Here is a 17,840-nt window from a genome sequence, read left to right as displayed (position 1 = left end):
TCTGAAGGCAAAAGGGGGTTTAACCTGGTAATAGCAAGGTGTACCTAATAAAGTGGCTGAGGAGTGTATACCACACACACTCACATTTATTTACTGTAAATACACATATAATAAATAATGAACCCAGAACCATCCCTTTATCAGATTTAGTTAAATCCTCAGCGTTAAAATAATATTTTTGTATCTAAATATTTTTGTTCTTGAGAGTAACTTCAGTCTATTTTAGTGCGTACATATTTTAAATTATTATTCTGCTTGTGTGAAATTAATCTGAATGCAATTTTTATAGTTTACTTACTTTTGGTCTCTCTTTAATGACTGTCTCTACATCAGGTAGTGCTATCAGTATTTCTACTACATATCTGCTGAGAAAAATCAGCTACAGAACAAAAAACAGAGGGAATTTATTGTAGTAAAATATAAGCAACTTAACAGACCTGGAGTGAGATTCCCAATAAAATACAATCACTTTGCAGCAACACTAAATAGAAAATATGGTCTGTATGTATAATAAGCACATGTAGCCACCCAATGTGTACATAAACTATACATAGAGAAAAAGTGTACAGTGTGACAAACACAGTGTTAGACCACTAACACCTTCACCAGCTTGTGACAAATGATTGGTCAACCTCACACCATGCTGTCACTGATACACAACTCTGACATTCTCTGCCTCAACCCGCACAAAGATTTTCCAGCTTGTAGGACCACAATCTAAGTGCCAACAGACTGAGAGCAATTGTCACTGGGTTAGGTTAACTAAGCAACTAACCCTTTAAACTGCCACCAACTACTTTTATTGAGAAGTAGTAAAGATTAGCAATAGCAATTATGACTTTAGAATAAAAGTTTGTATACACACTGTCACCACAGACAGGTATATTTGGAGATCTACCTTGCAGTAACACTCATCAAGAGACAGGGATTCTTTGAGTTTTGCATTAGAGACAATTTTAACATTTTTCAAAATATGGTTTAATAATGAAAAGTTAAAAACAGTGCATATAAAATATTTACAGAGAAAAATGTATTGTAAAGGTAACAAAGAAACAGCAATGCAACAGCAAAGCAAAAGGGTTGAAAAATGAAAATACTTATCAAGCCCTGGTTCAGCAGATTTCAATCATTAAGCAAGATGGTACATTGGCGCTCATAACTTGACAGATCTTCCTTCTTTGATGCTACACAAGAGTTTTCCATTGTGGTTGCAGTCCCTTTTTTCTGGGCTTTGAATCGGGTGTTGACCAAAATTATGTGACCAATCATCCAGTCTAAGGAGTGGCTGCTGGGATGTCACTGTGTTTATGACTTCCAGATACAGTTTGCTATAAGTATTTATAGTCTCTAAATACCTACATGTTACAGTTCTGCTAACTTGCATAATATTTTCCAGCACTGAATTACCTTCAGAATGGATATGAATATGACAGGTTTTGGATGTCTACTTTACCAAGGAGGAAAAATGTGTTCCATTTGCTCCCCATACTGTCTAATATAGGGGTGTTTGGAATTAAAATGTTGCTCATTCATGTATATAAGTAAATATGTCCTTATTCTGGCTGTACTGCTATTACTTCAGAAGTTGTGAAATACCCTGAAATTTTGATTCAACCAAGACAGAACGTGTATTGCTAAAGCCTTCAGGTAAGGTACTTACAATGGTTGTGATCTGACAAGACCTCTGTTTAGGTGACTTAGAACCTGAACAGCAGGGCCACCGCATACAGCTGTTCATGTGACCAATGCGCATGACCATTGCACACAGCTGTTTACATTAAGCTGATTTATACAGCATACAGTCTTTAAAGGAAATCTGTACTTGGAGAAATATTGACACTGCTGAGTTTCTTCTTAAAATGCTAATTTCCTGGCTTTCTTCAAGTATGCAGAAATTTAAGTCAGAAAACCTGCTCTGCAAACTTGTTCCAAGCCAGAGACTCAAAAAGTTCTAAAGCCTTTTGAGTTGCATGACAGACATTCAACTAGAACTCTCATAAGAGAAGATATGGCAACTCATATTTCTACACAATGGGTTTCCTTTATATTACATATCATTTACACATGCCAGTACAGAAAACTTTGGTCCATCAGAGACAAAACTTTAATATATTTCTAGAGATGTTTTAAAGAATGTACTGTATATTGCAATTTGCTTGTCCAGTCAAGAAAAGGCCTCATGCACACAGGATTTTTTTTATCCTCTCCTGGATGCCTTTGCTGCAAATTCATTGAGATGTTTGAGCATTTATTAGTTCTATTGTTTAGTGCCTAACACACCTGCATTTATGCCAATCAAGCGTCTCCAGCACTCATCTCCTTATTTGCGTTTAAAGGCTTTAAAAAAAAAGTTAAATGTCTTTAGAAGTGGCATTTTTTATATCCTGTGTGCATGAGTCTTATGATGTATTTTCTTTTCCTTCAAATTATATTACTTTTATCCCACTGGGAATCATGTTTCAAGTATTATTTGTAGAGTCCCCTCTAACTGTCCTCAGTCATTCACAGAACTTGCCACACAGATTGAAATTCCAAAAATCGTGATAAGCAGCCCAAGCACGGCTCCTGCAAAAAAGCCCATAACAAAGTATTAATAATCTTAAATATAACTCATGGATATACAGACTAACTGAATATATAACCCCCTTACAACCTGGTGCTTGGATGTGGCCAGTGCTTCAGAGAAACACACCTATTATTGTATAAAACTGTACAAAATGGATAAGCTTTTTTAACAGCTATTGTAGGAAAACGATAACCAACACCTGACTAATCAGCTATTGCAAAAGGTGAACTGGTTCAACACTAGACAGATGCAACAGCTGACTGAAACCCAGCAGACCTCCTTAAGCAGGCCATACATGGATCAAATTCCGAATGATTTTTCAATCAAAAATTGAAAACATTGTTCGTTCTGTAATCCGATGGTGGCAAAAATGATTTCAAAAATTGGTCGTTTTTCACAAATTTTCCAGCATCCCCAATAAATGAAATGGGGAGGAACCACGAAAATCGCCTGGTGCCATTGCCCCACTAACAGCGAAAATTGTCCAATTATTCTTAGGACCCATGTATGGCCAGAGGGACAAAGGCAAGTGAATCTGTCTACACATCAGCAGATACAGGCTCAGTCAAAGAGGCAAATGGTGGCACAGGGGGCTGATATCAACCTCGACAGCTGGTACAGAGTGCTTTGTAAAAATTGAACCTGGAGGATGATGTTGACGCCTATCTGGGCATCTTTGAGAGAGTTGTGAAATGTGAGAAGCTAATGAGCAGTGGGCTGATGTGCTAGCTCCCTTTAAATTGGACAGCCCCAAAAAGCTTACTCTGACTTCAGGATGTAAGGGATATACTAAGCTCAGAGGAGAAATTCTAGCCAGGCTCTGTTTTCATGGCTGTCTGAAGGCAGCATGTGTTTGCATGGGCATATGACCTTGGACAAACAGCTATATGGTTTGGGTAACAAAATATCAAATCCACTCTGAGAATAGCAGACACAAGAGATGTATATACCATATACAGAAGTTGAATCTAGCACATACCATCAGACTCAGAGGTCAAAATTTTTATTGAAAGAAAAAACATTTAAAAAGACCTAAAATACTGTTTTGAAGATTTTCAGACAAGATTGTAATATAATACTACCTTGTCATACGCAGGTAATTTGATACAAGCTACCTGCACTTGCGGTCTCGTTTGAAAACATTTGTTTTAGGAATGTCCTTTTGAATTTCTAATTAGTGGGATCAAATCAACGTTCATTTTTGACCATAGTGACAGGAAAATTCGAAAGAGCAGAAAAGAAAATTTAAAGAACTCAAAAATGTTATTTTCCTGTGCTGTGCTCGCACTGCATGGGTAAACTGCTCGTTTTTGCCTAGGGAATTGCAGAGAGGAGATATACTTACCCAATCCACCGATCCTCTGAGTGTAAGACCGGTCCCCGCAGCTCCTGCCCCCCCACACACTAGCAGTCTTGTGAATTGACTGTTCCTTACGCCCATAGAGCGACTCTGGAGATGTGGACGACAGAAACAGTCCACTACTAGACGTGGAGAGCTGGGGCACAGTTTTTCAGAGGATCGAAGGGTCGATCGAGTAAGTATTGCTTTTCCTTGCACCCTGGACAAAATTAGCAGTTAACCCATGCAGTGCAGGCACAGACCCACTGCATGGGAAAATAACGTTTTTGCCTGGAGTTCATGCCTTAGTATTAAAGTGTAAAGAGAAAAAGGTGCAGCGCTAATAATGCCAATACTACTATATTATAATCAAATCAATATCTAAAATATTATGGATATATTAAACGTCCCAAAGTCACACAAAAAGTGTGATGTGCAAATTCTGTCGTATCTCCTTTCTTCTGGATAATCAATCCACAGGTGAACAGGAAATGGGTGAAATGCGCACTTACCAGAAGTGCGTTCAATAAACGCATGAAAAGAAAATTCCTTTTTTCCCCTCAGGTGCGTCAGGGTCCTTAGGTCTCAGGTTAGGCTCCACTCTCACTAGAGATCCCTCCTGGCCGGATACCTGGTTCACTTCTGGGGTCCCTCCTTAGGTTAGGTTTATCTGGGGTTCCTCCTTAGGCTTGATACCTCCCGGAGTCTCTCCTTAAGCTTGATACTAGAAGGGTAATGCTCATAAAGTGCAATAAGGGACATCCCATAGCGTGATACTGTATAAAAGCTTTATTTCCAAGTATATATAAGGTAAATAGGCAAAACGTACTGACCGCAAGAATAAGTGTTGGCCACCTGCGGTGGCTTAGATGTCCATGTGCTGTAGCCCCCCTTGACGCGTTTCGTGCAATGCACTTTGTCAAAAGGGTCCAGGGCTTACAGCATGGACATCCTCTCCCCCCTATTTATCTCTAAGAATGGCAAATCACGCTGTTTAGCGCCCGCCATTTTGCTGGCGACCGGCGCATGCGCGGTACGCGGCGCCATTTTGTTGTGGACCGAAAATCACCAGCAATGTTCCTCTTGTGTCTCCAGACTCATAGGCAGTGACGCCGGATTACTGAAGAGGGAGGGAACATATACATTGCTCTTTTCATTGCTGTGGAGATCCATTATTGGCAATAATGCCTTAGATTATCTGCAGTCTATCAGCCTCCTGCTTCTCTGTGTTCAGATGCTGATCTACCCTGCAGAGAGCCCTTACAGTGATTGTAAAGCTTGGATTTTTTTTTTTCAAACAACAAACTTCTCATACTTATCTGCTCTGTGCAATGGTTTTGCACAGAGCAACCCTTCTGGCTCCTCCTGCCTTCAGAGTACCTTCATAGCAAGCCGCAAAGTACAGTATAGAGTGCCCCTCATAACAAGGTAAAAAAACTTCTGACTTTAGATTCACTTTAAAGCACTTTCTTCTCCTGCCCAAGACTATACGTCCCACAAAGCATTACTCCTCACACAATCACAAGTTCTCAGGCTGTCAGGAGTCAGCACAGGAGATGACCAGATAAATGTAGCTACACACAGAAAGTGGGACCAGACCACACATATATATATATATCTTTAAAGTGTGATTTATTTACAGTGCACCATCAACACACACCAACAGTAATGAACATGAAAACACATTAAAATCAAAACTGAACACCCAAAATACAGAAACCCAATGACTAACTAAATATACAAATATGTACAAATGTGAAATATGCAAGGCAGGGGGAATCCTGGGGAAGCGGATGGGAACAAGACTGAGAAGGAGCAAGGCAGCAAGGTCACAGAGCAAACCAAGAGCTATTTGGCAACAGAGTCTGGTAGCAGCATGGTGAAAAGGTTTCAAGACAGGAGCAACCAAAACACAGAAGCAAGGAGCCGTAGACGAAGTGGAATTTAACTACTTGCCCTCCAGAGGATTTACCCCCTTTCCTGACCAAGCCATTTTTTGCAATACGGAGCTGCGTTATTTTAACTGACAATTGCGCGGTCATGCAACGTTGTACATAAAATAAATGTATGGTTTTTTTCCCCCACAAATAGAGCTTTCTTTTGATGGTATTTGATCACCTGTGCAGTTTTATTTTTTGCGCTATAAACAAAAAAAGACCGACAATTTTGAAAAAACAAACAAATATTTTTGACTTTTTGCTATTAAACATGACCAATAAAAAAAATGTAAAAACAAAATTTCGTCATAAATTTAGGCCAAAATATATTCTGCTACATGTCTTTGCTAAAAAAAAAAAAAATCCCAATACGTGTAAACTAATTGGTTTAAATGAACGTTATAGCTTCTACAAATGGCGGTATATATACTGGAATTTTGTTTTCTACTAGTAATGGCGGCGATCAGCAACTTATTGCAGGATTGAGGCGGGCATTCTGATATTGGGGGGGAACTGACTACCTGCCACTGACATCCCCAGTGACACTAATACAGTAATCAGTGCTAATAAAAAGCACTGACACTGTACTGATGACACTGGGCAGGAAGGGGTTAACATCTGGGGTGATCAAAGGATTAACTGTGTGTTTTTTACATAGTGTGCTGTGTGTGTTTTACTGTGTAGACAATCTGCTTTGTATTGCTCTGCTGTGCAGAGCAATACAAAGCAGTCTGTTCATGCTGACAGGGAAGAGATCTGTATTGTTTACATACAGACCTCTCCCCTGTCAGCTCCACCGACGATCACCGAGTCCTGGTCGAGAATCAGCGGCTGGGACCCGGTGATTGACATGCCGGGAAGCCAACAGCGGAATGGGTAGGGAGCGCGCCACCCTACCTGGAAAAACACACACAATTTTGCGCATCCCTGCCACCCTGTAGCAATACTTCTACTATAGGGCGGTCAGGAAGCGGTAAGGTACCTTCCCAGCAGGTGTGTCCAGGTGTAGCTGCTGGTGGACACTAAAACTGCAGCTTTCCACCTAGGGAAGTACACTGCCACCAGCAGGAGAAACAGGTCATGACACAGGCACTTACTAACATGTATGGACAGTGTACTGAGATGTATGTGTGCTGCACTGTGTATAATGACATGTATGGATGGTGTACTGAGCTGTATGTGTGCTGCACTGTATGTTCTGATATGTAAACAAATAATGCATTCTGTATGCAGGCCAACTAATCAGCTGACCAACTAATTGATTATGAAAATAGTTGACAACTATTTTCATAATCAACTATAATTGATTATATCGATTCGTTTTTTCAGCCCCTTGTGGTGCCACATAATGCTAAGCAGATAACCCCTGGAAACAGAATAGCTCCAACCTTGGGTGAGATTTTTTTTTTTTTTTTGTCCAAGGGAATAACAGGATCCCAAGAAGGAAGGGGTGGTTGAGAAAGACACCCAAGGATGTCAGATAGGAACAGCCTCCAGGTCCAATAGGAGTCTCATCCTTAGAAGTGACATGGCATATTAGGTGGTGGCAGTACCAATAACTGGGACATTTGGCTGCCAATTGCCCCATATTACATGAGTCTATGGAATGTGACCTGGGGAGGCATATGTCACTATTTGACAAGCCTGTTCTTGCAGCACACTTCAGAACTGAGACTGAATATGTTCTATTAAAATAAGATAAGTGGGTGGAGGCATTATTATACTCCAGAAGCTTCATCACTTAGGCGCATTCCAGTTTGGTGGACCTAGCTAAGCTTGTGTCAAACCAACTGGGAGTACTCAGATGGCCATGGCAACCCATACCTCAGTTACCTGATAACTTCACCCTAGAGGTCATACTTGGGGAGTAAGAGCAAACTGCCCCAATGCCAAAAATAACAGATAGGAAGGATTATAGGACCACACAGGGTACCTCAGGATATCATGACTTACTGTATTGTGTAAAGAAGGAATGCAAGTAAGTAAGTTTTGGAACAGGTGGTGGTTTCCCAGTCTCACACAAGGATGTTGTTCAATCCAGCCCATTCTTATGTTGGGGGGTCAATAAAGGGTTGAACAAAACAAAAGAGGATTTGCCTATAGGACAGGAAGTAATACAGAAATCTTAACAATGGGATATAGATGGCAAAAAAACTGACAGGGGTTATAGCCCTTCCTTACTTTGTCCAAAATGAAAAAAAAAAAATTTACCTTTGGCTCTATTTTAATGTTTTCAATAAAGGGAGTGTCACAGTCTTCCACAGGGTTTTCCCTGTATAGACTTTTGTAGGGTAGATGACCCTGGAGACTCCTGAATTAACTTAAGAAAAAAGACAGCATGAGACTGCATCTCACAAAAGTATAAATTGTGCACAATTCTCAGATGAAGGATATGAAAGCGGCAATAATGCCCATAGTTCTGGAATGTATGCAGCAAGGCCAAAAAGGCGCAAGCCAGAGTTTATAACTGGTTTTCTAAAATCAATACCTATCAAGGCAGTGTTGTGTAAAGGACCAGAATAAACCATCCCCAATGCCAAGAATCTCTTGTACAAATCAGTACCTCTGATGTTGGCCTGGGAGCAGTCTTGTTCCAGGAAATTAAAAGAGAAGTGTAGGAAACCAAAATAATAAACAGAAATACTCAACTAGATGGCTGCAGCATCGATCTGATGCTGCAGCTGTCCCCAACCAGCTCTACACCAAGAACTGAGCGATCAGAGATCACTGATCACTCTGTTTTCGGGTCCGCTCTGAGCACAGAGCAGTGACTGTCAGTCATTGGAACACCGGACTGTGGAGGGGGTGGGAGCAGCTGGCTCAGGCACTAGGTGGTTTACCAGTTTGCATCTACAAGCAAATTTTGCCTCCCTACAACTCAGCACCTAAGCTACTTACTGCCAGACCTAAGCATTACTGTGTGAGTGGTGCGCTTAGGCTCAAGCAAATACCACCTTTCAGACAGTCATTATTTACATAGGATACTAGCATATCTGGCAACACAGTGAAAGCAAATGTAGGCAATATATGGTGCCCAATTTACAGTAATTTCACAAGATTGCCTTCTGTGAGTGAAGTGCAAATTTTTTGATAGAGTAAGGGGGGTTATGAACACCAGCAATTTTTTAACCTGACAGGTATTCTAATTCCTCTTCACTCTATTAAAAACTAAAAAAAGCCTTTATTTATACTTTAAAGTTAAGATTTTTAATACTTATGGCAGTAACTACTTATGTCATGGACTAATAAAGTATACTTGACACTTAAGTCCACTGACTTACCTTTCCCACCAATGTTCTCTCCCAAGATCCATCCAGTCACCACTGTAAAAACCAGTGCAAGAGAGTTACACACAGGGACAGCCAAGGACAGCTCTACAAAAAAACAGAAATGAAAATGGATGAATTATTTAAAGAAGCTTGGGAAATGTGTTGGCTCCCATTGCTCACCCACTCCTAAAAATGCTTTTCTGTTTTGCTGATCCAGTGGCTTCAATACTTTGTGTAAATGATCCAGAAAAGGTATACAGATGCAGAGTTCTGGATTCACCTGCCGCCACTGAAATCTCTTATAAACTTTACCATGTTAATGTAAAGTAAGAAAAATAAAACAAATTTAAATATACTTGTTCCAGCACTTCCTGGTATAAGGCAAAAATGTTTTGCTCCAATTTCCCAACAGCGGCCTGTCATCAGGGATTTTGATAATGACTACAAGTAACCACAAGTGACTACAAGTTCTACACACATTACAGGCAGGGTCCATTGTTGTAAGTATGGGGAAACCTGTCCTGCAGTGGATGGAAAGTGTCTGCAGGAGATCATCAGAGCTGATGTAACAAAGAATGAAAAAGTTAAAGCTAGTATTTTAAACATGGAAATGGTTTAGGATAAGCAGTGTTTTAGCAAAGTAAATGCCACCCAGTTAGGGTATACATCTATTTTGGCTAGACAGACAAGCAGCATTTTTGGGATGTAAGCATTGATATCCTCCACATTTACCACATTAAAGTTTTCATCCTAAAGCAATTAAACATATTCCATAACAGTACAGAATAAAAAATTAGTACATACCCGTCGATGCCAGTGTAAGGTAAAAAAACACTGAACCACTCTGGTTAAGAAGAAAGGGTATAATGTACTGAAAAAGAAAAGATGGGAACACTAAGATCAATTTACCACTTCAATACACCTGTTATTTGCCATAATGATCACTTTCAGTCATTATTATTATACGGGATTTATATAGCGCCAACAGTTTGCGCAGCGCTTTACAAAATGAAGGTAGACATTACAATACAATTTGGTACAAGAGGAAACAGAGGGCCCTGCTCTTTAGAGCTTACAATCTAGGAGATAGTCATGTGAATGGTAGGGCTCATTTACCCTGTCTTTTTAGTGGGGGTTTTGCAGATGCTTGGAAGTCAGTTCTGAGCCTCAATTCACGCTTTGCAGCTTGTGGGGTTGGGGTGTTGTGGTAAACTAAATGCCATCTTCTATGGCTGCCTAGTGTTAAAGTGTTACTAAACCCAGGACCCTGCATTCACTATATCTGGTCTCCCACAGAACATGTAAATGCAATTATTTTATTAAATATAAACTGCTAAATACCTTTTCTCATCAGCAGCTAGAGCAGTCTTGTGACTTCTATCAGTGTCCAGCTGAGCAATGGTTAAAGCTTGTAGGAGGGTTTTCATTTTGCTCTAGGAGGATGCAGGACCCCTGACTTCTGTTTGGACAGTGCTGATTGGTCCATTCTTAACACGATACACCCTGAATATGGGTGTAACATATACCATATTACGAAAGCTGAACGTATCCTTTAAGCTAGGAGAGGGCTCTTGTGCACCCAATGCTGTGTGAATGAAGCATTGCTTGCAGTTATTTTATTTTCAGTTCACAAAAATAACATTTGAAAGTTGTAGAACCTTACCTGCATACTTGTTTGGGTCAATGATGCAAAGTATTGAAGTAGCCAGAACATTGTTGCATCAGAATGACTAGTGCTAGCTATAGACAGCGACATATTTACATACTGCTGATGAACTCAAGAAAAAGCAAATAATGTCCAAATAAAAGAGGTGTGTGCATTCTTATCCAAAGTGTTTCTAAAGGCAATTTTTTTTTTTTAACCACTTGCCCTCCTGAGGATTTACCCCCCTTCCTGATCACGCCTTTTTTTGCATTATGGCACTGTGTTACTTTAACTGACAATTACGCTGCACCCAAATGAAATTTCCATCCTTTTACCACGAATTGAGCTTTCTTTCTGCGGTATTTGATCGCCTGTGCGGTTTTTTATTTTTTAAACTATAACCAAAAAAAGACAGACAATTTTGAGAAAAAAAACAATATTTTGGACTTTTTGCTATTAAACATGTCCAGTAAAAAAATTTTAAAAAATCAAATTTTGTCATAAATTTAGGCCAAAATTTATTCTGCTACATCTTTGCTAAAAAAAAAATCCCAATATGTGTAAATGAATTGGTTTACGTGAAAGTTATAGTGTTTACAAATGGCGGTATAGATACTGGGATTTTCTTTTTTTTGTACTAGTAATGGCGGTAATCAGCGACTTTTAGCGGGACTGCAGAAGACATTCTGACACTGGGGGGGAACTAACTTGGTGTCACTGACATCCCCAGTGACACCAATATAGTGATCGGTACTAAAAGAAGCACTGACACTGTACTAATGGCACTAGGCAGGAATGAGTTAATGTGAGTTTCGATCAAAGGATTAACTATGTGTTGGGAGTGTTTAACTAGGGGGCGGGGGGTGTGCTTTACTGTAAGCACACTAATCTGAATGGCTGTGCTGTGCACAGCCATCCTGGGTAGTGTGCTCGAGCTGACAGGGAGGAAGACTGTAAACAAAACAGTCTTCCTCCCCGTCTGTGATTGTTGGTAATTGCCAGTGGGTAATTAACGGCCAGGACCCGGTGATTGACATCCGCACCCGCGATTGGTGGCGCAAGTAGGGCGCGCGTGTGGCTCGAGCACACCCCCTACTTGGAAATGCAAAATCATGTATATATACGTGATTTTGTACATAGGTGCCACCATGTAGCAGTATATGTGCTATACGGCGGAGTGGAAGGAGTTTTTAATAAGCATGTTATATACACCTGCTCTGTGCAATTAAATTGCACAGAACAGCTCTGAACCTTTTCTTCTGGGGTACCCAGTCAGCGATCTTGGCTCCTCCTCTTCTGTCGCTTGCTATGGTGCAGATATGTTTGTGTTTCTGTAGACAAACAGCTCCAGCCCCCACTCTCTGCACACAGGATTTGACTGACAACAGCAGAAGCCAATGGCTCCCTCTGCTGCCTGATCCTTCTGTGAGAAAGAGAAGGAGAATAACTGCAGAACTTTCCTCCTGATAAAGGCTCTCTATGAGCTGAAATGCGTTGAGGTCTCAAGTTGCCATCTGAAGATTTGTTAGATGGAACTTAAACAATGCAGACAACCATTGATGTACAGGGTTATTTATGGCTCTATGTATGATAACGCTCTTTTAAAACTTTGTCAATAAAGCCATATTTTTTATTATAATTTTGTACATTTATTGGTACCTGTAAAGTCCCGCCCTTTTTTCTTTCCACTTTAGAGTTCTTTCCACTTTTTAAGCAGCTACAGCAAAGTTTTTATTTTATTTTTGGGATAAAGGTTTCACATAAATTAACAAAATCTGACCATTGTAATCACCCCTGTCAGTATTTAATGGTTTGTCTCAACCCTCTAACTGCTACTTTTGCTGTACAGCTTGGTCTGTTACAAAAAGTTTAAAAAGTAAACCTTTTCATATACCCAGTGAATCGACTAGCCTAAGGTGATGCACAGAGATGAAACAAATCCTTCTACATAAGTTGTACCTGCTTATTTGCAGTCTTTGTTCTCTGTGTCCATTCAAACTCCAGAATTTACAAAGCTTGTCTGAGCTGCAAGAAAGCAGGGGGCAGAGAGTTGAGGTTACACTGTGCAGAACTCAGTGAGGAGAGCTCAGCACACAGCAGAGGCTGTCAATCACAGGCTGTGTGCTGGAGCTCCCTACCTTGTCACCTTTTTTCTCTTGGTGTCAGGAAAACTTGTCAGAAGTGATGCATGCTGCTAGCAGAGGAATGAGGCAGCATAAAACTTAGTGCTCTTAATTGAGACAAGTACACACTGTAGAGCACGGGTGTCAAACTGGCGGCCCTCCAGCTGTTGCGAAACTACAAGTCCCATCATGCCTCTACCTTTGGGAGTCATGCTTGTAACTGTCAATCTTGCAATGCTTCATGGGACTTGTAGTTTGGCAACAGCTGGAGGGCAGCCAGTTTGACACCCGTGCTGTAGAGGGATATGCTCTGTTCATATCTCATGCCTGAGGTTTACAACCACTTTAAAGAACTCAGCAAAACAAAGAATACTTTGTTCATTCTGTGAAAGAATGCATCACATATGTCATTTTGATTGCCTTTAGTACCACTTTAAAGTATAACCAAATGCAAAACTTTTTTTTTTTTTAATTTTGGATAAAGTAGAGAGGGATTAGAATGCTTGTCAGTTTTTATTGCTGTCTGTGCCCCCATTAAGGAGATTCATCATTATTGTTGAGAGTGAAAATAAAAAAAAATAAAAAATTTTGGGGTGCCCCCAGAAAAATAATAAAGGGAAAATCTTCTAATGGGGACACTAGTTCCGATGACCTGCCTGGTCTGTAAAGAACTCCCTTGATTTACAGGGATTTCTTCTCATTTCTTGTTTGGCTATGGGACAGGAAGTGAAGGGAAATTTCCTTAATGGGATACAGATGGCAAAAAAAATCTGACAGGGGTTATCACCCTCCCTTGCTCTATACATAATTGAAAAAAATTGCCCAAAGTTCTACTTAAGGATTAGAAGGCTGTATTGATGACTTGGCACTGTTGGAAGGGAGGCATGATGAGCTGGGTTAATGAGAAAATTTGTTTCTGCTGTAAACTTATGAATTGTGCCACAATGCCTACAGCAGAGAGGCCAGTGAGGGCTTGTTATAAAGTAAGCTAATATAAGTTTATTCTTTGAACGCATTGAATATAAAAGAGCACTTGGATTTTTTTGTGCAAAACTTTTTTTTCATTTTAACATAATACAACTTTTTAACACAACAACACAGTAAAACTGCTGTATTTTTGCCATAGGTGTCTCATTAGGGAGATTTTCTTTCAGCTCTTGTACTGTAGATTCAACAAGTGTGAGGAACATCCCCTGTTAGACACATTGTCACTGAACAAGCATCCCCATTGGAAGATTTCCCTTCTATTCCTGTTCTGGTGGCAACTTAAAATTTTGGATTTACACTCGCTTTCATTCCTGGTGACATTGGTGAGTCTTTCCAAATGAAAAATAAAAAAGTTTTGCTTTTAGTTATAATTTAAGATTTTTAATTGGCTCTCCCAGGCTGAACCATGTTTCACTATCTCACACTTTCTTTGTTTGGAATAGATAATGCAGGGATAGAACCAACAGGCACCAAGATAGCAACAAAAACCTGGCAGATGTTCTACCCTCTTCCATGCGTAAAAAAACCTAAAGCCTGTGTTTGGCTCTTTTTTTTTTTTTTAATGTGAACAAGGGCTGGTACTTCCTTTGAATGGGGTACCTAATTTGAATGCTAAGTATCTCCTATGTTGATGGCTGCTGTCTTAACTGAAATCTTCAGTTCTGTGCACCCCTCTTGTCCCCTACCTCTTAAGTAGTAATCTTCCAGTGCTGCGGGGGTTAACACAGCCGCTAGACCTGTCATAGGTACTTGTTCAAAGTGTCCACTATGCTCACCCTTTCTGCCCCCTCCATTCACAGAAGCTGCAATATAGCTTCCATCAATGAAAAATGATCTATGGGGGGAGGAGGTGGACCTTTAATTCATCCACACACTCTCTACAATATGTGCACAATTATTAGGCAAGTGAGTATTTTGACCAAATCATCATTTTTATGCAAATTGTCCAACTCCAAGCTGTATAAACTTGAATGCTTATTGGATTTAAGCATATCAGGTGCTGTGTATTAGGGAGGGTGTGGCCTAAGGAGATCAACACCCTATATCAAGGTGTGCATAAGTATTAGGCAGCTTCTTTTCCTAAGGTAATATAGGCAAAAAAAAAAAAAGGACTTTGACTCTGATAAGTCAAAAATTGTAAAAAGATTTTCAGAGGGATGCAACACTCTTGAAATTGCCAAGATATTGAGCATGCTCATAGAACCATCAAACATTTTGTTACAAATAGTCAACAGGGTTGCAAGAAACGTGTGGAGAAAAAAAGATGCAAATTAACTGCCAAAGATGTGAGAAGAATCAAACCTGAAGCAACCAGGAGCTCATTATCCTCCAGTGCTGTCATATTCCAGAACTGCAACTTACCTGAAATGCCTGGAAGTACAAGGTGTTCAGTGCTCAGAGACATGGCCAAGGTAAGGAAAGCCAAAACCCGACCACCACTGAACAAGACACATAAGCTGAAGTTATAAGTTGAATATGTTGTCAAAACTGGGCCATGAAATATCTGAAGACAGATTTTTCAAAGGTTTTATGGACTAATGAGATGAGTGACTCTTGATGGACCAGCTAATTGGGCCCATGGCTGGGTCAGGTACTGGTATGGGCTGGTAAAATGAAAGATCAGGTGGGGTATTGGTATGGGCTGGTATTATTAAAGATGTGCTAGATGGACTCAAAATCAACTCCCAAACCTACTGCAAGTTCCAAGAAGACCTTTTCTTCAAGCAGTGGTAGAGCAAAATGTCTGCATCTTTTAAGACCACCATAATATCAAAGTGTTTCTAAACCCACAACAATCAAATCAGTCTGTATATGCAATAAAGCATGCTTGTTATACTCACTGTGGAACCTAAGAGACTGCATGTGATCAGCACATCGCCAATAAGCACTGTCCAGACAGAGGTCAGGGGTCCTGCATCCTCCTAGAGCAGAATGAAAACTCCTCCAACAAGCTTTAATAAGTGCTTTGCTGGACACTGATAGAAGTCACAAAACTGCCCTAACTGCTGATGACAAAAAGGTATTTAGCAGTTTATATTTACTAAAATAATTGCACTTCAATGTTCTGTGTACTGTGGGAGACCAGATAGCGAATGCAGGGTCCTGGGTTTAAGTGTCCATTCACACTTGTGTAACTTGCCATATGACTTTGGGGTCCATGGCTGTGAAGCCGCAAGCTGTCACAGCCGGGTGCCCACACTGAAGATGGGAACACTGGACGGATGGTGAAACAGGCTGTGGGGAGGACACCGCAGGATCGAGGGACAGATGAGTGTGTTTTTTAAAAGTCATCAGCTACAGTTGTTGCTGCTGCCTTCTATTTTTTTTTACAGTGTGACTGGAACTCTGATTTAAATATTCAGGTATGAGGTTTATTAACATTTTGGATTGACTGCTAATGAAATTAATCCTCCCAAAATACAATTTGCCTAATAATTGTGCATGCTAATGTATTTATAGAGCACTTTTCATTGTTGGGAGTTATAGTACAGTTTTTATGAATGGAGGAGTTTTCATTCATCCACTCATCCTCCATTCATAGAAGCTTTACTATAACTGCCATCACTTAAAAGCGATCTATGAAAGGGGGAAGCAGACCTTTTATTCATCCACCCTCCATTCATAAAAGCTGTACTACAGCTGCCAGCAATTAAAAGCACTCTATGAATGGAGGAGGCAAACCTTTTTGTTCTTCCACCCATACTCCATTCATAGAAGCTGTCCTATAGCTGCCTGCAATTAAACACACTCTATGAATGGAGAAGGCTGACTTTTCTTTCATCCATCTTCCATTCACAGAAGCTGTACTATAGCTGCCATCAATGAAATGTGAATAATGAATAGAGGAGGCAGACTTTTTTTTTCATCCACCCATACTCCATTCATAGAAGCTGTCCTATAGCTGCCTGCAATTAAACACACTCTATGAATGGAGAAGGCCGTGTTTTCTTTCATCCATCTTCCATTCACAGAAGCTGTACTATAGCTGCCATCACTGAAATGTGATCTATGAATGGGGGAGGCAGACCTTTCATTCATCAAAGCTGTACTAGAGCTCCCATCACTGAAATGTGATCTATGAATGGGGGAGACAGACCTTTCATTCATCAAAGCTGTACTAGAGCTGCCATCACTGAAATGTGATCTATGAATGGGGGAGGCAGACCTTTCATTCATCAAAGCTGTACTAGAGCTCCCATCACTGAAATGTGATCTATGAATGGGGGAGACAGACCTTTCATTCATCAAAGCTGTACTAGAGCTGCCATCACTGAAATGTGATCTATGAATGGGGGAGACAGACCTTTCATTCATCAAAGCTGTACTAGAGCTGCCATCACTGAAATGATGAATTGGAGAGGCAGACCTTTCAGTCATGCACCCTGTCATTCATAGAGCACTATACATTGCTGAAAGCTGTAATGTAGTTTCTAAGAATGGAGGAGGGGCAGAAAAGGTGGGTATATTCAGCACTCCTGACGAAGCCCTAGGATAGGCTCAGCAGCTTGTATTAAACCTCCGCCCCAAAAGATTACAGGTATAGGGGGCAAAGTTTTAAACAATAAGCGCAGAAACCAGCACAAGGGACATATCACGTTCCATACCTTGTGCGGATTTAAAAATTGAAAAAAAAAAACTTGGGCTTAAAGAAAAGCTTAGGGTGGGGTTCGGTTTTCAGTTAAACAAGTGGGTTTGGCCAGTAAGGACATAGAAGACAGCTAATCTTCTCGCTCACCCTGTAATTGGAGATAAGGAACTTGGCCTCACCCAGCAGCCTCCACACTGTCCTGTCTTCTCTCATTCTCTCTACCCCCTCTGCTCCCTTCCGCAGGAACGGGTTAGTGACTCCCCATAACAGTGCCACCAGCAGAAGCGAGCCCACATCAACTACAGCCATAGACATAACAGCCAACAATCCCTTCCCCAACACACCAGCCACAGCGCTCTACACACGCTTCCTGACTGCCAGCACT

General features: G+C 40.5%; 1 protein-coding gene across 2 annotated transcripts; it reads right to left on the bottom strand.

The window, feature by feature from the left end:
- Positions 1-954: 954 nt before the first annotated feature.
- On the bottom strand, positions 955-17,838 carry TMEM234 (transmembrane protein 234). 2 transcript variants are annotated; one of them, XM_089673825.1, is made up of 4 exons: positions 17,603-17,838; positions 9,916-9,982; positions 9,124-9,216; positions 955-2,565 (listed from the first exon to the last, which is right to left on the bottom strand). In XM_089673825.1, the coding sequence occupies exons 1-4, from the start codon at positions 17,768-17,770 to the stop codon at positions 2,495-2,497; spliced, it is 399 nt and encodes a 132-aa protein (XP_089529951.1). In that variant the 5' UTR covers positions 17,771-17,838; the 3' UTR covers positions 955-2,494. The 2 variants fall into 2 exon arrangements, with proteins under 2 accessions (XP_089529951.1, XP_089529952.1); XM_089673826.1 differs by having other exon boundaries at positions 9,124-9,165.
- Positions 17,839-17,840: the final 2 nt, after the last annotated feature.

The sequence above is a fragment of the Staurois parvus genome, unplaced genomic scaffold, assembly GCF_062004578.1.
Source record: "Staurois parvus isolate SC_StPar_1 unplaced genomic scaffold, SC_StPar_1.0 ptg000145l, whole genome shotgun sequence".
In the NCBI taxonomy this organism is placed as follows: Eukaryota; Metazoa; Chordata; class Amphibia; order Anura; family Ranidae; genus Staurois; species Staurois parvus.
This window is presented reverse-complemented; position numbering and strand designations above follow the sequence as displayed.